This window comes from Osmerus mordax, chromosome 15, assembly GCF_038355195.1.
Source record: "Osmerus mordax isolate fOsmMor3 chromosome 15, fOsmMor3.pri, whole genome shotgun sequence".
Lineage (NCBI taxonomy): Eukaryota > Metazoa > Chordata > Actinopteri > Osmeriformes > Osmeridae > Osmerus > Osmerus mordax.
The window spans coordinates 12,409,182-12,430,585 of NC_090064.1; the positions used below are offsets into that span (position 1 = coordinate 12,409,182).

At 45.0% G+C, this 21,404-nt stretch overlaps 1 protein-coding gene across 1 annotated transcript; it reads left to right on the forward strand.

Moving 5' to 3' along the window:
- The first annotated feature begins 12,475 nt into the window (after positions 1-12,475).
- LOC136957874 (dermatan-sulfate epimerase-like protein) lies at positions 12,476-16,507 on the forward strand. The gene has a single exon (XM_067252086.1). The coding sequence runs from the start codon at positions 12,476-12,478 to the stop codon at positions 16,148-16,150; it is 3,675 nt and encodes a 1,224-aa protein (XP_067108187.1). The 3' UTR covers positions 16,151-16,507.
- The last annotated feature ends 4,897 nt before the right edge of the window (positions 16,508-21,404 follow it).

Genomic DNA, 21,404 nt, shown 5'->3' on the forward strand with positions numbered 1-21,404 from the left:
TCGGTCCCACTTAAAAAAATAAAATCGAAGTAGGTGCAATTGGTCGCTTGAACAGAACCTTTGTAATAAACAACTCTTTATCGTTCGATGGGACATTCTTTATAGGGTTTTATATTGTAGCAAAGGTCTGTTTGGAACCAAAAAGGATTTGATCTGACCTGAAAGGAGTTATGTCTTTATTTATCCACCAGAAAACTCTGTGCTGCAGGGGAAAAGGGTTTTTACAGTACACAGCACTCTTCTTTTTTTCTTTTACTTCAGACCTTTAAAAGCCAAACATCTTAATCACCTACTCTGAGCTCTCTGTTGTGACTTTCCTTGTTACTGGGTTGAGGAACCTTTTTAGTCCACCAACATACTGGCCCTGTGTCGCTTCCAGTGAAGTCAGATAGCATCTAAGGCGCTGATTGAGTTCGAGGGTGGGGGTTATAAAGTTATACAAACACAACACCACTTTGATGTGACAGGTCACATTAGGTCCTTGGTGGTCAAATCGATAGTGCAGCAGCATTCTGCTCAGTAGTTTGGTTTTGCTGTGTCTGTGGCCCCCAGCTCTCGATGTTGGGGCCTTGGAGTGGTCTGTTGAGGCTGGTGAAACCATGAATGATTAATGGCCCTAGAAGGCCAGCCTTTGTCTGGGAATGAGAGGGGAGAGGCAGCGATGAATCAAAGATTACAGGTTTTAACCTTTAGGGATTGAAAAAAGGCTGTGATCTTGGAGATTGTAGGGCCAGGTCTAGCTTGTCACACAACCCCAAAAAAAAACGCCACCACTTTGTATTGATTTTCCAAGTCAACGACTCAATGAGGGGGCCTTATGGAACATGGTTGAATTGCTCCAATATTGGACATCAAAACCGGGTCTCTCTCTTAACCTGAGTCGGTGCTTCTGGCCCTAGTGAGTGATAGAAAAGAGGAACGATTGGAAACATAAGGGTGAAATCGTTGCAACCGAATGTGTTTTCTTTTCCTTTGTATGTAGCCCCTGGCCGAAGCAACACAACAACCAATCGTTTAAAAGGTATTTCATTAAAAAACACTGCTTTCACACTGACGGATTTCAGCCTGCGCAGAAACTTTTTTCCCCCACCTTGACCCTATTTCTCCAAGACAGCATAAGCTTGCTGATGTGGTTTTCTCTTAATGTTATGGCGTTTAATGATGATGGAACACCCTCTCATCTCATTCAGTCTGGGTGGTCAAGGATGCACCTGGCTCTGCACTCTACTTCCTGGAGCTGCGAAAACGAGAATGTTATGACACAAGACTGCAAGCTGTTGACATGCTAATTAATTTGATTAATGAGCCACACCGCAATGGACTGAACTGTGGGAGGCACATCCTCAATCCCGCTACTAATCCGGAATTAAACTTGCCTCCTGCATCTAGCTGGCGTGAAACGGGTGATTGCGGAACACAGTGCGTGGTAATCGGCCTTCCACGGTTGGCCGTGCTGGGTAGATTGTTTGCGACATAATCACTAAGTGCCAGACTGAGCCAGGTAAAATGGATTGCTGATGTGCTTAACTCGAACAACAACACACTGCATTGTTGTACTGGAGCATAATTCCCTAGTTTGATTAGTCAAGTGTAGATTTCAGAAGGGGATGGATGGATGTTAGGTAGAACTAGGTAGATCACTGAATGTTTGAATGGCAGGGCAGATGAACGGTTTTTATGGACAGATTCATTTCCCACATTCCTTTCTGAGCAGTTGTTTGACTGCAACCAGAGCATCAACACTGTAAAACACAAAGCAAAGCAGCAGTGTTCATCGTTGTGCATTTCATTGTCTGGGTCCTCCATCTGCTCTGGCACACAGCCTGTTGAGAGAGTCTGTTTATCCCTGTCCGCCCGGGTGACAGCCCTCTCCCGGGAGGACAGGACTCCTGGTCCCACAGAGACACTCCGACTGAACCCTTCTATGAGGGATGTTGGGAGCTCATGGGAAGCCAATAATGTGTATTTCTCTGTTGACAGTCTCTCAGCCTGACCCTTCCCTGACTCTGTGTAATGCTGCAACAATGCAGAGAGGTGGCCCATAAGGAACCACTGCAATCACACCTCCCTGTCGCCGAAAGGCTATAACTTAACACAGAATGACTGGCCGTTTCCCCCAGTTGGAAAAGCCTTAGCAGTTGACTCCATCATTCGCCTGCTTGGAGTGTCAGCTGTTACCACGGTAACCTGAGGATGACCCAATAACCTTAATGGACTGGGGTATTTCAACAAATACTCAGAATAATGGAATGTTTTGTATGTGTAATAAGTTCACCTCAGATTAAACGCACATGTCATGGACAGTGGAAGCACAGTCAATATTAATTTTAAAACCCTATTTATTTTAGTAAAACATTGGATGTGGCAGTGACATGCTTTTGTACATGGATGAAAGGTCAGTCCTAAATGCTTGACTTGGAGGTTTGCATTTTGGAAGCATCCAGTCTAAACGGTCCGGAACAGTCATGGTTCACACAGAGGCCATTGAGAACATTACAAACCTGATGTTCCAGCTTGTTATCCTCTCCGTGTCCCCCTGGTGCGGTGAAGCATCTCAATATCCAGCTCAAACTGATTGAACAAGGCCGTGCACGGCGGTCTCACTGGGTACCGACGGCCGTCATGTCACCCGCTCCTCCTCTCCTAAGCTGTCCTTCCAGTGGTGTACAACACTCCATCACACCAGGCCGCTCGCTGCGGCAGCACTGGCCCCCGTCCCTGGGCCGCTGGGACATCTGCGCCCCTACCGAGGGGCCCTTCCCGCTGCATAGCCCCTAAGCTTGTGGAAAATGACAAACACTCACAAGGTCACAGTGGAGTGAAGCCAACCTCCCACTGAGCCCATCTGATCCAGCCTGAAACGCGGCAATTACCTCCCCCTGTGGGCCCCGCCATGTGGGGCGGCTGCTATTTCATTATTTATTTGAACAAATAGGATTACAGGGTGTGTGTGTGTGGCTCTGTTGTGGATTGATTGTGACGAGGGATGAGTTGCTCTGGAGAGCGAGGCACCTTGCTGGCTGGCTGTGGCTCGGCCCGACTGAGCTCCTGCACTGTGACCAATGCACGCTTGATCTCTCCTTTTGTCGAGGCTGTCTCAGTGACTGACTGGCCTCCATGCTTACACCTCCAACCACGCATACACACAGACACACACACACAGACACACACACACAGACACACACACACAGACACACACACACAGACACACACACACAGACACACATACACGGACACACATACACAGTACGTTTTCCAGGAGGCTGAAGCATCCCGGTGTTGACACATCCCATCCGTTCAAGCTCTGCGTCCCAAGAACCGATGATGGGAAATGCAGAGGTTGATTTGTTTTCCCATCCCTTTGGGGAAATCTTGCAGCACTTATGAGAAGCTTCAACAGACCTGGTAACTTTGCTGATGCATATCCAGAACCATTTGTAGCTTGACAGTGTGGATTTTTCTTCCGATTATTAAAATCGGGTTGCCTCGTGTCTTTGAGCACCAGGTGTTTTCTCTGAATGACAAGTGTAATCATGACATATCTACCTGTAAGATGACTTTTCTTTAACGACTGCTGCTGGAAGACTAGAAGGAGGAGAGTGGGACACAGGCCCGAAGCAGCACAGTAGAACCGCTCGTCTGCAGGGGGCTGTTTATTACATTTTGAAGCAACAGGGATTCCAGAAATGAACTGGAATCATAAAGCACAGCATATCAGTAAGTTCTGAAATTGTTCATTTTGGGCAGAGAGCTTCATAGTGTGGGACCAGGGGGTGGCTTATCATGGACCCCTATCTGTGTTTGAAGCTCATACCACAGTTCAGTATTTACATAGACTCTTTACAGTATATTTTAGCATCACAGCATGATGTGATTGCGGTGCATGTCTGATTCTTCCATGTCCACCATCTCTAGAGGTATTTGTTTTATAGGCCAACAAGATCAAACAAATCATTCAAATAAAGGACAATTGATTGTTTCAATTTCAAATCTATTTAGGAGGTTAAGTACTGAGACCCTATAATTTTTTCTTAAACCTTCAGAAGCTGACTCCTTCGGCAAGAAAGACTAATCACCACAATGTGAAATCAACAAACAATATTGATCAATACAGTACTGAGACCATATTTCGAAAACATATATTATATGGACAATACACAAAAAATAAAACTGAGCTGTCGGTTTACATCTAAATAATGCATGAACGTTAAACCATTTATTGCAGGTCGCACAGAAACTCACAGCAGAACAGTGGTCTCGTGTTCCATATTAAAACTGACAGTCCATAAAACCCTCAGTGTAAAGAACTTCCAGATTCCCTTAAATCATCTATATCTCAGAGGTAAAGTTATGTAATTCTCCGGATTGATTTAAAGTAATTTTTCCCAACGACCTTGGGGAGTGACTTGATAGATGGTTGCCTCCCCCCTCCCCCCTTCTCCCCCTCCCTTCTGACCCCCCCCCCCCCACACACACACACACACACACACACCCTCCCCACCCACCTACATAACCCACAACCTCCCCTGGCAGCATTAGTCCTGATTAAGATAAATGGGTCTCCTCTGTTTTTCCACCCATGCTCACCCATGTTGTGATTCATCTCCCAAAGTGGAATTAGGAGAGAAGAAACATGTATTTCTTTTTCATTATAATCTTTCTACCTCAGATCTTTCTCAAAGGAAGTAAACGTAAACATGATGAATTTACCTCGGTAACCCTCAGACAAATGTCTGAGTGGTGTCATTAATCCAGATATGTTCAAGAGAGCGTGATCATGTGCTTATGTCTGTCTGTGTGTGTCATTGCAATTGGTGATGGTAGGATTTGATGGGGTTAAGAAGTCATGCGTGTGTACTTATCTGTGTTAGGTAAGAACACTCCACACTATGGATAAGAGCATCATCACGCACAGTTCATACGCTAACAGGGTCTTTAGTAGACTCCCCCCGAGGACAGGACTGATGCGATCTAAGGGGACTTGATCAGTCAGATGAGCAGGAGAAAGGGCAGAAGGACATATCAGTCAAACAGATATAGTGACCTCTCCTCTGCACCAGACAGAGGTAACAGGGGAACTATAACTGGACGGTTTCAAACAATGTTATAATAAACATTATTTGAAAATACAATTATGCACTGATCTGGATTTAACATCTATAGTGCTGCAAGGCATGGATGTGACTGCAGGACTAAGAAACTGTAGAGACAGATATTACTGAAGGTTATAATGACCGTATATACATACATACATACATACATACATACATAAGAGAATTAGAGAAGAGGAAGGAGTTGTGTGGCCTTTTCCTCCAGAACCTCAGGTTGATTTAAGCTGCAGAGTGTGCCACTCTTCGATGACACTCCGGGGAACTCAATTACCATGGATGTGAACCCCCCCAACCCCCTGCCTATACGAACACCCCCGATGAGCTCAACAGGACACAGCCTGCCAATCAAGAGAGGAGCCTGGAGCTAATCAATCCCAGCATGCCATGGGTCCCTTGTGAAGGCTGTCTCCCTCAGGGGTTGAGTGATGTTGTGACCAGGGCGTTGATTCCAGCCATTTCTTTGCAATAGGCTGCCTCTGCTCTAGGAACTTAGCGTAAAAAGGCTAGCTGTCCCTTTGCTGTCATTAGCCGAACAACAACATTGACAGCTTGAATGAGGCGAGAGTGGGTTTGATTACTGGGGTACATTTCAGAGGACTGCTGTGCCTCCTGATGCAGAGAATGACTAAAGAGGTCTGTCACTTTCTATTTAAATATTGCGGATGCAGATGAGTGTTTGAATCCCTGGTACTATTACGCTCTAATGAACACTTATGATTGTTGATAAAACAAAAGAGGGGGTAAGAAATAGCCAACTGAGGGAATACGGACACCCACTCATACACATACATATGCTCCTCAGCTTTTATTATAGTGACTGTAACCAGGAAAAGTTTTTACAAAACAAAAAAGATACGCCAAAATAGAAATGTTTCATCTTCACGACTTCCTCAGGACAGTTATAAGTGTTGATCACTATCTTAGCAATTCCTCTAAAAGCTTTTAATGTTTTTAAATTAATGAAAAAACAATTTTTTCAAGGAAAGATATTTCCTTCTGGTGACTTTATAAAGTTAGCAGCTAAAACTGCTTCTTTATAGTTTATTTAGCCTCCTCCTTTGAACTTGGAACACAATGACAGAAACATTTTCCCAGGTGTTGGAGTACCACAGAGCAATTCCAATTGATTCCACGGTGCTTTACGATTGAATTAGAAGATGCCCTTCAAAGTCAGGCCAAACCCTAAATGGATGAGGTTCCCTTCAGACAGAAAAGTTACCTGTTTTTTTTTATTATTATTTTTGGAATGAGAAACTTCGGAATTAATTAAAAATCACATCAGGAGATATCAGGGGATTTACTTCAAGGCTCAGGAAGGCGGTTCTTTTCTTGTGAGGAATCCTTCAACGAGGACCAGTTTGTGTTCATAACTCCATTTTTCATCAAAGTGTGTTTTAATCTCGGAGCTCTCAGTGGGCAGCATTCCCATCTTTACAGGGAATCCACCTTCCCTTATCGGTCCCGCTCCCCCTATTGCGCGAACACAAGTCATTTTGAATTCATCAAAGTGAGCAAATGTAAATGCAGCTGCATCGCTGTGGTGAAATAACTGTTTTATTTGATATATATATCAAAACACAATAATCACATTTTCCACAATCCAATTCTATTATCACAGTGTGAATCTGGACAACGGGTAGAATTGGAGTCTAACTTTTGATGAAGACAGTGACATTCATAAAGAGTTTGCATAATTCATGGTTCATTAAATGTTAATTGGGATGTACATCTCCTGGGTCCTAAGCTGCTAAGTCCTTCAGCTGTTGAATACTGAACCCAGGGGAAACATGAATATTCAACACAGGTCAAATTCATTTTTAAGATAAATGCTTCTTGAAAATGCCATCCACATTCTAGATAGACAGTATCAGCTCTCAAAAATAACTGTCTTCACTAAAGAATATGTGACATGTTGACTTGTGTCCGGCACAATCCTGACACAATCATGTATTGGTATCTGAATACTTTCATCCCTGATAGAAAGTGGCTGAGTTGGTGTAGCAACAATATGGACAGTATAACAGACAATAGGGTGTGAAAGAGTTGTACCGGGACAACTCTTTTACACCTTATTGTCTGTCCATATTGTTGCTACACCAACTCAGCCACTTTCTTTAACACCAACATGTTCAGTTGCAAGTTTTCCACCATCTCTAATGTCTTGTTTTCAAAGAAGGCCTACACAAATGCCCAGTCTGGCGGTTTTCGGGTGAAACCCACACTCAGACCAGACAGCATTGCAAAGGCACATACAGCTGCCAACTCTTCCAACACTGTCTGTTTTAGAATTCCCAGACCCTGCACCTTGTGTCATGCCTCTGGCCATGCCTCTGGTGATCCAGGTGCCATCATTCTTCCTGCAAAACCAGAAACATGGTCTAACCCTTGATCCTGGTTATGAGGAAGGAAGCTAAAACATAATTATTTGAAAGCTGTTCAATGGGCAAGAAAAGTAAAATCTTTCCTTTACTATCTATATAATACATAACACTGGTGCATTATGGATTTGGCTTGATATGCAGCTAACTGCTGATTCAAGGAGGATTGCCTGCGGACCAGTAAGAGATGTGAAGACTATGGTAAGCCCAATGCTAAGGCAGACAAACTGCAGTATGGTTATGCATTAATGTTCTCTTCAGAGAGACCTGCAGGGAATTTCTAGGGGAGCACATAACATTACTGTGATCAGGCCTACCATTAGAGCTTTGGAGAGGACCCATATGTCTGCTACACGGAAACAGGAAATCAATGAGGCATTTTGTCATGAACTCCTAATGAACTTTTCTTGGGAAGAATTTTAATTCACTGCTAGGGTTATAATTAGGACCAGATAGTGGATTTCTATAATGGTCTTCTACATCACAAGGTTGCCTTGAGTGGAAGGGACAATGATGCTGGAAAACAAATGCTTTCTGCCCTTCTTCCAATCAGATCTTTGAGTGCGTGAGAGTGGTTCAGCCAGCTGGTCCTTGAGGTAACATCTCAACAGAGATGCCACATGGGCTCCCAGAATGTGTTCACACACACACGAAGAATCCATATTAAGAGGTGGAAGTTAACGCATTTGAATATTGTGCGCCTCTGAGAACCCATCTTATCCTGGGCTTCCTTTGAAGCGTGCACAGCGAAGAGACTGCTCCTGACAGCGTCAAATTAAACCACAGTCTCTCTGAACGCATGCACACAGGGAAGAGAGGGAGAAAGAACACCACACAAACCCAACAAAAGTGGAGCGGTAATCTTCCTGTGCATGCTCCCAGCCAAATCCCATCACATCTCCTCCCACCACCCCCGCCCCGGAAAAATATCAGTCACACAACGCAGTTTAATTTGGACTCTTGGGAACATATCACATGTCAGTGCATCACACTGGAATTACATCTGAGGGCTGTGAGCATGTATGTGTTGGGTGTCGCAAGCCATCTTCTGCAGAGCAATGTAAGCGTTTTCAGAAGCGGTGTGTTGTTTCAGGTAGAATCTGTTCTATCCACTCTGGTTCTGTATTATACGGGCCATGGTGTAGATGCTGAGAGTCGTTTTGAAGCCCCCTGGAACCTAATTGCAGGGAGTCAGGTGGCTGAGCGGTGAGGGAGTCGGGCTAGTAATCTGAAGGTTACAGGTTCGATTCCCGGCTGCGCCAAATGACGTTGTGTCCTTGGGCAAGGCACTTCACCCTACTTGCCTCGGGGGGGAATGTCCCTGTACATACTGTAAGTCGCTCTGGATAAGAGCGTCTGCCAAATGACTAAATGTAAATGTATGTCTGAATGCCAATGGTTTTCAGTATCTTCAAGTACTTTCTGTCACTCTCTAAGATAAAAGTATTCTATTTTTTCTGACCCCCCCACCCCACAACAGCCTTCTCCCCTTTGCCCCACACCATCACCTCCTTTCTACCCCCAGACCCTCTACCCCCAAGCTTTTACCCTGAAACCACCATTCTCCACATGCAAAAAACTGAAATCCCTCTCAGGGACTCTGAAATTAGCATCTTGAAATATTAATGTTTGGGTTTAAGAGCCTGGTTGTACCATGCAGCACCTCGGAGGAGCCAAACAGGTATCTGCGCAGCATGTGTGGTAAATGTTTTATGATCACAGCTTGGTTTATTCCCGCATCTGTGCCTCTCCAACATTAAAGGCAGCGTGGTACATCAGTCTCCTCTACTCTGGCTCTGAAGACGGCTTGACTTTGTTATTAAAACTTGTTTGTTCTCAATCATCCTCTCATCTCTCTCCTTTGAGAGCCAGGTCCAAGAATCAACATTTCCCCTCTTGACTGGCTGCAAAGGCTCTTTAATGACTGAGCGAGATGATTGAGGTCTGAAGTTCAACCTTGAATGCCTGAGGTCAAACTTCAGGAAATAGGCATTGTGCTTAAACTGACGTTGCTAAAGCTATTATCTTCATATTTTGAGGTCTTCTTCGGAAGATTCTGTTCCATAATATCCTAGAGGATTTTTCCAATATTCTTTGCTTTTGTTAGTCCCTTCCTGGCATCCTACCTTCATACATTAATTCATTCAAGTGTCCTGATGATCAGAGTTAATGTCAGTCAGCTGTATGGGTTGTGAAGGGAAAAACCAGCCCCGCCAGAAGTTCTCCAACCACAGTGATTGACAGGCAGACCTCATGGTAAGGTGCGGAAAACCAAAACTGAAACAGTTGTAGCCTTCCTTTCAACCTGGCTCTACCCAGAGGCCCTTGTGCATCATGTTCACCTGCTGAGCTACCCAGAGTCTCAGGGCCAGGGAATTGAAATTCTCCGCGGGGAGAGAGAGATAGGGAGAGAAAAAGAGAGTGCATTTCATAGGCCCTGCTCTCTCATCCTTTTGCTCCCAGCATGGCACATTTTTAATAAGGGCACAGACTACCTATATATTCACACACTCCTGTTCAGTTTGTATGGCCAGAGCCTGATACATAACCAGCAGCCCAGGCTCTCTGATGCTTTAAACATCCGGAACACAAGAGGGCAGCTGAGGTACCCCTGGCTCGTCCACAAGCATGCTGAGAGGGGGTCTGTGTTTGACACATTTTTGGCAAACAGGAGCTGCTGCATTGTTCATCCACATTAATCTGACATGTTTAGCAAACGTCACTAGGCAACCAGTGCCAAGCAACAACCCTGAAGACCCACTGTTCTGCTGCGGGCACAAACAGCGACATGGATGGTGATTATAATGTGGGTTTACCTTGGCGACTGCCTGCTGTCCAATCATTTCATCTGCTGCTGCCCGACGTTAATTAAGATGCTCAGTTCCATTCAAGGAGTCTGAAACACATTATTTGATTATTTGATTGTGTCCTTTGGAAGTTGTTTTTCCAAGCCATATCTTTCCCTGCAGAAGGTACATGCTCTGTTTTGGGAAACAAAAGGGAATGGTACTGAAACAATAAATGTAAAAACCTCCAGGATGAAACATTGTTTTCCATTAGACAGCTCATCTCTGCTAATTAATTTTCGGGTAGAATGAAGGATGGAGATGACAGGAATCAAAATTGTGTTCTGTTGGAGAGATACCTGCAGGCTGGGACATGAGCGCATGTATGTTTAATAACAGTTAGAAGCAGGAAGGTGGGTCCTGCATTGGAGCTCCCTCCCACGTGAACAAATAGCTGCTCGGGGGTGGTGGTGGTGGGGGGGGGGGGGGGGGGTGGTGTCTATCTCCTGAAATGGGAGGGAAGGGGGTGAATGACTCCTGTGATATGGATCGAAACTAGAGTGGTTCCTGTTTGTGTGCATCTGCATTTGTTCATCTGGAATCCACATCACATCTGTGGTGGATCCCTGTAGAATGTATGCATGCCAGGGAATGAGGAGGCTGAAACAGCAGAGTTAGACACTTTTCTACTGTGAAGCCACCAAGGAGCTCGGGCAGAGCTGTTACACTGCTTTTGCACTGATAAATACATGTAAAAATATACAAAAGGAAGTACTATTGTACCCATTCCTCCAGGGTTATTCACATACGAAGATAACTGAGTCTGAACTGGGGCAAATACACAAGCTTATAACAAAGCACGGAAGCATGATAGTCTACACAATTGTTAGTGTTGATACAATAATGGCATTGGTCAACTGGCATTGAAATGAACTGTTACTCCTGGACAGTAAATTAACTGGCAGTTGTTGCAGTTCTCAATGCAATGCTCGATGCCAATTTAGTATGAGAGTGGAGGACTGGTGGCACAGGGAATTAAAAGGAAAGCTCCCGAAGACACGGCTCCCTCTACAGGTCGTAAACTGAACATTTTCCACTGAAAGCAGGAAAAAACAATCACACTGTGGAATACAGCAGGGAGGGCACATCAGTAGCGCGTCTGACCGCAAGATACATGTTCAACCGCAGTAGTTATGTGATGCAATGTGCGACCCAGAGACAACGGGAGCGCAAATCATCTGAATATACGGATCTGACAAGTAAACGTTTTTATAGACTGTTTAACCTGAATGGGAATATATTTCATGTCTGCAATGGACAAGGCACTGTCTCATTCTTTGAATACAAAAGAGTGATGAGAACTTTTCCTTTACAACTTCTATCACTCTTCAACACCTACTACCGGATTAATGAAGCAATCTTATTAAGGGAGATAAGGAGACAAAATTAACTTACAATGGAAAACGACTAAAATATCGACTGAGAAAGACAACAGTCGGCTACAACCAGAGATAGTATACGGACTGTGGTAGGCTACCTAGACAGCTCGCAATGCTAGCAGCGGATATGCGTTGTTTACTGTGGTTTGTGGATGTAACAGCCCGACCAAGGAGAATAAGAAGCCTCTGGGTGGCCGTGATTGGACCGGACACTGACTGGGGCTGACTGATGACTGACTGTGTGTCCAGGAGGAAATGTTTTGGGAGAGAGATCAATACGAGTTTGCTGCTGCGCGCAGGAGAAGATGCCAGTCTTTACATGCTGTCACTAAATCTCTCTTTCCACAGTGAGGAGAGCCTTATGCCCTGTTGGATTTATAGATAGATACTACGATTACTTTTTCTCTCATACATAATGATTTGGTTGCAGCTTCATGGCGTGTTTTATGTGATGCGTTGCCAACATAGGTGCTAAACTGCTCAACTTTATTTTTCTGCTGCGTTTGAACTCCAAATGGACGTGGGAAAGGTCGGCTGACTTGAACACTTTATTGTTGCAAAATTTCTTATAGTAATGATATGTTAATTTTCTAGCTGCAGGGTTTGATGGACTGTTTATTGACACTAAACAAGCATATTATGCTTAAACATATTCCAAACGATCGAAATATGTATCCTCAAGATAATTTTAATGCTTTGAAAAAAACCTTGAACTTATTGTTTCCAAGGGGAAGTATTTTTCATGCAGCTTTAAAAAAAGGATGATAATGAAGACAATAATGACATTGAAAATGCCTTTTACCATGACTATCAAAGTGATTTTGTATTCAGTGTTTTTACTGGCACTGTTGGCAGTGGGAACAGCATTCTCTGGAGTTTTCAATGGTTCAGAAAAATATATTTTCACAGATGACTTACTGCAGCTCAAGCTCACCCAGGGCAAGGCACCGGAGCATCGGAAACTCCAGTCTACAAACTCTCATCCTAACCTCTATTTCAGCCAAGCAGATGTACAGCTTCTGAGACAAAGATCCACCACCACACACAGTCACATTTTCAAAGTCATCAGGGGCGCAGTCCTGACCATGCTATCAAATGCACCCCTGTACATGCCACCTATGAAACACGATGAGTTTACCAGCAAGTGGAATGAGATTTACGGGAACAACCTGCCGCCTCTTGCCCTCTATTGCCTGCTATCCCCAGAGGACTCGGGTGCCCTCCAGTTCCTTCTCAAGTTCATGGATAGGATGGCTGATTACCCAGACTGGAAGGTGACCAGCGCTCCGAATGACGAGGTGCCCATGGCTCACTCTCTCACAGGGTTTGCCACTGCCTATGACTTCATCTACTCACTCCTGGACGAGCAGCGACGGAATGTTTACCTCAAGAAGATTCGCTCAGAGACGGTGAAGCTGTACGAGCTTTCTAAGTACAGAGGTTGGGGAAAGCAGTATCTCCAAAACCACCAAACCACCAACATATTAGCCATCATGACGGGCGCTTTAGTGATAGGCACACACGACGACCCAGATTCGATGATTTGGAAACAGGTGTCGGTGAACTATATGGAGAAGACGATGTTCCTGCTGAATCACGTCGTGGACGGCTCCCTGGACGAGGGGGTTGCCTACGGGAGCTACACGGCCAAGTCCATCACGCAGTACGTGTTTCTGGCCCAGCGCCATTTCAACATCGATAACATGCAAAACAACTGGCTGCGCGGACACTTCTGGTTCTACTACGCCACTTTGCTGCCCGGCTTCCAGAGAACCGTAGGCATCGCTGACTCCAACTACAATTGGTTTTATGGCCCTGAGAGCCAGCTCATCTTCCTGGACACATTTGTTTTGAAGAACGGGACCGGCAACTGGCTGGCCCAGCAGATTAGGAAGCACCGGCCGAAGGATGGCCCCATGGGGCAGTCCTCGGCTCAGCGCTGGACTACCCTCTTCACTGAGTACATCTGGTACAACGCCCACCTGGCCCCGCAGCCTCCTCAGGGCTTTGGCAATGCAGGGATGCACATCTTCTCCAACTGGGGGGTGGTGACATATGGGGCGGGACTGCCTAATGGCCAGGGGAACACTTTTGTCTCCTTTAAGTCAGGGAAGCTTGGTGGCCGAGCTGTGTATGACATAGTCCACTCCAAGCCGTACTCCTGGGTGGACGGATGGAACAGCTTCAACCCCGGGCACGAGCACCCTGACCAGAACTCGTTCACCTTCGCTCCCAACGGGCAGGTGTTTGTGTCCGAGGCGTTGTACGGTCCTAAGTACAGCTACCTGAACAACGTGCTGGTTTTCAGCCCGTCCCCCACCAGCCAGTGTAATTCTCCCTGGGAGGGGCAGCTGGGGGAGTGTGCAAAGTGGTTACGCTGGACCGACGCCGGGGTGGGGGACTCTGCGGGGGAGGTGATTGCTGCCTCCTCGCACAGAGACACCATGTTTGTGAGCGGGGAGGCGGCGCCTGCCTACTCCCCCGCCATGAGGCTGAAGAGCGTGTACCGAGCTCTGGTGCTGCTCAACTCCCAGACTCTGCTGGTGCTGGACCACGTGGAGAAGTGGGATGACTCACCCGTGACCTCGCTCAGCGCGTTCTTTCACAATTTAGACATTGACTTCAAGTATGTGCCCTTTAAGTTCATGGACAGGTATAACGGAGCGCTGATGGACGTCTGGGATGCCCATTATAAGATGTTCTGGTTTGACACAGAGGGGATCAGCCCTGTTACTAGAATACAGGAGGCAGAACAGGCAGCCGAGTTTAAGAAAAGGTGGACTCAGTATGTCAACGTCACGTTCCCTATCAGAGGACCTGTAGCCAGAGTAGCCTACATAATGCATGGACCTCACGTCAAAGTGTCAAACTGCAGATTTATAGACAACAGCAAAAATGGAGTAAGACTCTCTCTAATCATCAACAACACAGAGAAGATTGTGTCTGTTGTGACAAACTATAAGGATATAGGAGCCCGTTTAAGTTATCTAGGCTTTGGGGGTCACGCCAAAGTGGAGGACAGACATCAGATGGTTCGCTTCGGCTTGGGAACGGAGCTTGTCCCCAAACAAAACCCGACTGACAATCAGCTGTTTGATTTTGGATTCACAGTCAACGTGATAGCGGGAGCGATACTGTGTGTGGCGATATGTTTCCTCACGCTGCAGAGGAAGTTCTACGTGTGTTTCAGCAGGCTCATGCGCTACGCCCTCCTGTCCGTGCTCACGTTATGGATCGCCGAGCTGCTCTTTGTGTCCAGCAGCTGTGACCAGCTCCTTTGCGGGGTCAAGTGGAAAAGCGCCAGCGCCAACCCAGAGGTCAACAAACAAATCAGACTTTACGACCAACATCGTTTTCTCCTGCCCACCGTCGTCATAACAACGCTGCCTGGCTCCGGCTCCGACATCCTCAAGCACCTTTTCCACAACACCTCCGACTTCCTTTACCTACGCGTCCCCACGGAGCACGTGGACATCCCCGAGACGGAGTTCGAGTTCGACTCCCTGGTGGACGCTTGCGAGTGGTCCAGGTCGGACGCGGTGCGCGGACGCTTCAAGATCATCCAGGGCTGGCTGCACTCTCTGGTCCACAACACCAAGCTCCACCTCCAGAACATCCAGCTGGTGGAGAGCAGCCGGGTGAAGGCTCCCCCGAGGGCCGGGCCCTCCAGGGACCGCAGGAGGAGGGCCCGGAGGAGGGAGCCTGCCGCCGAGCTCAAAGGCAAGCTGAGGGCCAGTCTAGACCGGGACGCCGAGTACGTGAGGGAGATGAGACGCCACGTCGCGGAGTACCCGAACGCCCGTGTGGTCCTCAACATGCGGAGCGGCAGCTGGGCATTGAAACTGCCCTTCATCCAGGAAGTGGTGGGCCCGGCCATGAGAACCATCTATCTCGTCCGGGACCCCAGGGCATGGATCTATCTCATGCTTTACAACAGCAAACCCAGCCTGTACTCCTTAAAGAACATCCCCCAGCACCTGTCCCTGATATTCAAGGAGGATGCTTCCAGGGAAGGATGCCCGACTTCAGCCCCGGAGTTTAAGATGATCCGGAGGCTTCTCTCCCACTCTGAAGCCAACGCCGTCCTGATACTAGCCCACCTGTGGCTGGCCCACACCAGCGCAGCTCTGCGTGTGAGTGGGTCCTTGTCTCTGGAGTCCAACCTCCAGGTGAAGTTTGAGGACGTGGTCAACTTCCCCCAGGAGACGGCAGAGAGGATCCACTCCTTCTTGGGGGTTCCTGTCTCGCCCTCGGCCCTCAATCAGCTCATGTTCACCACCTCCACAAACTTGTACAACCTGATGTATGAGGGGGACATATCACCAGCCAATATTGACATATGGAGGCAGAATATGCCCGGTAAGGACATTAGACTGATAGAAGAGACGTGTTGGATTGTAATGAAGCGGCTGGGCTACTCCAGGTTTGTCAGTTAACAAAACGAAACTCTCCCGATAAACTCACGCAGATCAGCTGAAGGGAAGTTGAAGAAAACATGTTTGTATCTGCCAATCTTTGATCTTGGTGTGATCTCTTGTTGTATTTTGCACTGATGACTGACAATGTAATGGTACATGTAATGTTTTAATCACAAAAGTGAAATGATATAAAGACAGAAGGAAAGGGTAGTTTTATCACACCTTTGTTCCCCTTTGGGTTCTATGACATTGTATGTGAGGTGTTACACTCAAACTTTTGCAAGTGAGGATGTTTTACATTAAAATGAGTTGAGGGGATATGAAAGGGGAAACGTATATAGTTAAACATGCCTTTCCCCTGTCACCCACACTCAGTGCCCCAGGACATTCAAAACACTCTGAGTAAGATCTTTGAAGTCTTAACATCTAGCAGTTATCTCTTAAAAGGTTACTACAGTGTCTAGGTTGATTATTTTTGTACATCTGTTAGCAGATAGCAGAAGTGGAGCTTCATTGTTTGACTATAAATATATATATATGGATAATGATGTGGATTGTATTTTCATAGATTGTAAACGTATACCTGTCGTGTGGCAAACATGTCATCAAGGAGTTGTGTTTGAAGTTCAAAGAAGACATGACATGATAGGTGGCTTAGCACTTTTGCAAGGAGTTTCCTCGATTGTGTGTGAAATTCTGTGCATAATTCTTTTTAAAGCCTCTCATGTCAAGTTAACTCTATGTAGCAATTAGCTTGAATGCATAATGTTGGATGGAATTTCCTAGACTAAAAGGAATTCTCAAAGTCTTTATGATTCACGAAGGCACACATCCCAAAGGGGAGCAGCGAAATGAATATTATTATTGTAACCCCCTTTAGCATGTATTGAACTAGATCAGAGGAAAGAGCTCAATAGGGATCAGGCTGTGCTAACTGTCAGCCTTGACACATTTTCAGTCTGAGCCATTGCAACACGTCCCCCACAGCTACCCACATTAATCTCCAAAACGTCATAACCGAAGCTCACCCTATGTTTTTATAGCTGTCTTATCTTCATCATTGAGGCCTGGAAGAAATGCAAATGACATAAGTTTCCATTTCCTGTCGCTCTAAATCAGATACTCTATGATCTTTCAGGCCTTTGTCTTAAAACTATTCTGCAGACACCAGACCGCACAAGGGATGAATATTAAGTTTACTGAAATGAAGTTCCAGTTTTTGACCATGATCAGTTTTCTTTGCCACAAAATTTGAGCAAAATGTTTGCCTTTAAGTATACATTTACTGAATGCTTTCTTCAAACATGATTATATATTTGCATAATTCTTTCGGTGGATATGGTAGATGTTCAGAAACTGTCATTATATTTGTGAACAAAAACATGTAATTCTTTGGCATTTATCAGTAGCTTTTTTCTCAGCCTGACTGGCCTGTTTTCAACTCTGAGACCCTTGACTGCTTGGAAAACCTGTTTGATGTTGTGGTCTTTGAATGTGTGTAGACTTGGCAGATATGCTTTCACTTTGTTGTTGCAATCCTGTTACCAACTCTGTTTCGTATACTGTATGCTTGTGGGATATGTTTCCTTGCTTCTGTGGCCTTGAATTACAAATATTTCTTCACATCTATTTTCTGTGTGTTCCAAAGCAAAATGCAGAGGCATTGTATAGAAAAATAATAAATTCATAAATATATTAAAAACCAGTGATCGTTCGAATCCATTACATGATTTGTGTGGATTTATAGTAGACAGGGTATATTCATCAACATATAGTGGTAGAATTGTGTTTGTTTTTCATCACTTGGATAGTGACAGACCTAGTGTAATCACTGTACGGATGTCTCACTCTTTTACTGGGAAGGGTTGGCAGACGTCTTAACTGCCAATATAGTGGACCTGCATGAAAGGAAGGGCCATTAAAAATCTGTTAGGAGTTGCTCATGTCATCTCTTCCCTTAACAAGCACCCAGGCATATAAAACATGTCCCAACTGATGCACGGCTAGACTCAGCCATGCTTCTATACCCTCACACCCAGCCTCTCTCTCTCTGTCTCTCTCTGTCTATCTCAGCCTCTCTCTCTCTCTGTCTCTCTCTCTCTGTCTCTCTCTCTCTGTCTCTCTCGCCCTCTCTCTCTGTGAGTCACTTGTTTCATTACTCATTTGTTCCTGATCTCAGAGAGATGGTTAAATGCATCCCTCTATTAATTCCTCTCCCAGCCAAGGAAACGTCATTTACACACAATTACTCACTCCAGGGTACTGTACACGTCAACAGTACAATACAGAAGAATTACCATTCTTAGGGTGCACTTTAATTCACAAAAGGCATATTGCTCTTCTGTGGTGTTTCCCCTACAATGATCTGAATGCAAAACCGTTGTGACTGGCATTTAATGTTGCTGTAATAAGAGACTTCCGAAACTAATTATTCCTTTGCATAAAAAAGTCAACCAGAGATATGTTTCATAACCCAAGCTACCCTAATTCGTTTTAAATACTAACAGGTTATATAACTTCATCTAAAATGTCTTGTCTTGCTTCCATTTGTTAGCTAGAGGTATCCCTATAGAGTTTGTTTCATTCTGTTCCCTTACCTATCTTTTCATATCCACCAAGACAAATTACATTAAAAAAAACTATTTGATCTCTCTGATTACAGAGAGAGAGTGTCAGATAGAGAACTAATCTGAAGCAGGGGAAGAATTAAGGTTATTGTGTAAAATGTTATAAAATAAAACTGTATAGGATAATACCACACATAATAATCATATGTTTCTGATCCAACTACTCAGGATGAATAAATAGTACAGCACAACCATTGAGAAACACAAAGAAACACCTCTACAAAACCAGAATGAAATGAATAAACAAGAGGCAGAAAAAACAAGGGGCCAGAGGACGATTAACAATACATGACTAAAACCAGGTACGCCGTCTAACAGTTACTACTATTGCATCTGGACGAGAGGATTCACACAGTATCACGCTGGAGACCAGAGGTTAACCGGATGGAACAGAGGACTCGATTTCAGCTGAGTTGCCATCGTCCTCCCTGTGCTATCTGTATCCTCGGCTCGCAAGGACCCCTCCCTGGGGGGAGAGTCTCTCACACACCGCCATGTCTCCTGCCAAGGCTCATTAATTAACCTTTACTGCAGTCACCATCAGTCACACCACATTCTGCTTTTCTAGGGAGGGCATTGTTGGACGGCTATGATGTGCCACAGAATTAACCTATCAATGCAGAGAGGGAGAGCGAGAGTTAGATTGCTGGTAACGTTGGCATTGCTCACAGTTTGAGCAATCTGAAGACATGGTGGGAATGAATGACAATTGCTTTAGAAGCCTCATTGGAGATCTGGAGACGCGCGTCCTTGAGGAGGGGACAAGAAAAACAGGGGTGGAGGCAAGTTAGTTGGAAATAAAATATCATTTTCTGTTGACAAGGTGTAGGCAGATGGCTAAGCCACTGTACCCCCCCTCCCCCCTCCCCACACACTCACACATTCTGGGTCATTTTCACCTTACAAATAGAAATGGCATGTAGGCAGATCTGTGTAAATGTTTTCCCTGCTGACACCACTCTGTCTGGCTATGGGATGGTGTGAGCCCAGATCAATCTGATTGGTATTAATGCGAGCTGACTGGGGAGGAAATACAGGGCATTGTCAATTTACAACAGAGGACGAGCTTCATCTGTTGTGAAAATGGAATCCTTCATGGCAATAAAGCAAAGCGTCACACACTAATGAAGTTGATCCACAGGATTCAAGGTTCATCTGAAACCGAGGGGAAATCATAGAGGATAGAATGTTTTGTATTTCACTACAAGGTTACTTGTCAGTCGTAGACATACAGTCGTTGCATGCCCAATACAGTTAGGTCCATAAATATTTGGACATCGACACCATTTTCATCATTTTGGCTCTGTATACCACCACAATGGATTTGAAATGAAACAATCAAGATGTGCTTTAAGTGCAGACTTTCAGCTTTAATTTCAGGATATATACATCCAAATCAGGTGAACGGTGTAGGAATTACAACACATTTGATATGTGGCCCCCCGCTTTTTAAGGGACCAAAAGTAATTGGACAATTGGCTGCTCAGCTGTTCCATGGCCAGGTGTATGTTATTCCCTCATGGGAGTTCGTTATTTCATTGTCAAGGAGCAGATAAAAGGTCTAAAGTTAATTTCAAGTATGGTATTTGTGTTTGGAATCTGTTGCTGTCAACTCTCAATATGAAGTCCAAAGAGCTATCACCATCAGTGAAGCAAGCCATCGTTAGGCTGAAAAATCAAAACAAACCTATCAGAGAGATAGCAAAAACATTAGGTGTGGCCAAATCAACTGTTTGGTACATTCTTAAAAAGAAAGAACGCACTGGTGAGCTCAGCAACACCAAAAGACCCGGAAGACCACGGAACTGGTGGTGGATGACAGAAGAATTCTTTCCCTGGTGAAGAAAAATCCCTTCACAACAGTTGGCCAGATCAAGAACACTCTCCAGGAGATAGGCGTATCTGTGTCAAAGTCAACAATTAAGAGAAGACTTCACCAGAGTAAATACAGAGGGTTCACCACAAGATGTAAACCATTGGTGAGTCTCAAAAATAGGAAGACCAGATTAGAGTTTGCCAAAAAACATCTAAAAGAGCCTGTACAGTTCTGGAACAACATCCTATGGACAGATGAGACCAAGATCAACTTGTACCAGAATTATGGGAAGAGAAGAGTATGGAGAAGGGACGGAACTGCTCATGATCCAAAGCATACCACCTCATCAGTGAAGCATGGTGGAGGTAGTGTTATGACTTGGGCATGTATGGCTGCCAATGGAACTGGTTCCCTTGTATTTATCGAGGATGTGACTGCTGACAAAAGCAGTAGGATGAATTCTGAAGTATTTCGGGCAATATTATCTGCTCAGATTCAGCCAAATGCTTCAGAACTCATAGGACGGCGCTTCACAGTGCAGATGGACAATGACCCGAAGCATACTGCGAAAGCAACCAAAGAGTTTTTTAAGGCAAAGAAGTGGAATGTTGATTGTTTCATTTCAAATCCATTGTGGTGGTATACAGAGCCAAATTGATGAAAATTGTGTCAATGTCCAAATATTTATGGACCTAACTGTATATAACTAAAATACAGTATTTGTATTCTTGAGGAAGCAGTTGATGTAAATGATGGTATGTGTTTTGGATTGGAATATTTATTTGTGGTTAGTGATGGTGTAGAAGAATACACTTTCATCAGAGTTAAG

What these genes read in the sequence shown, in the direction of transcription:
- LOC136957874 (XM_067252086.1), top strand. Translation starts at nt 12,476, where the DNA reads ATGATAATGAAGACAATAATGACATTGAAAATGCCTTTTACCATGACT.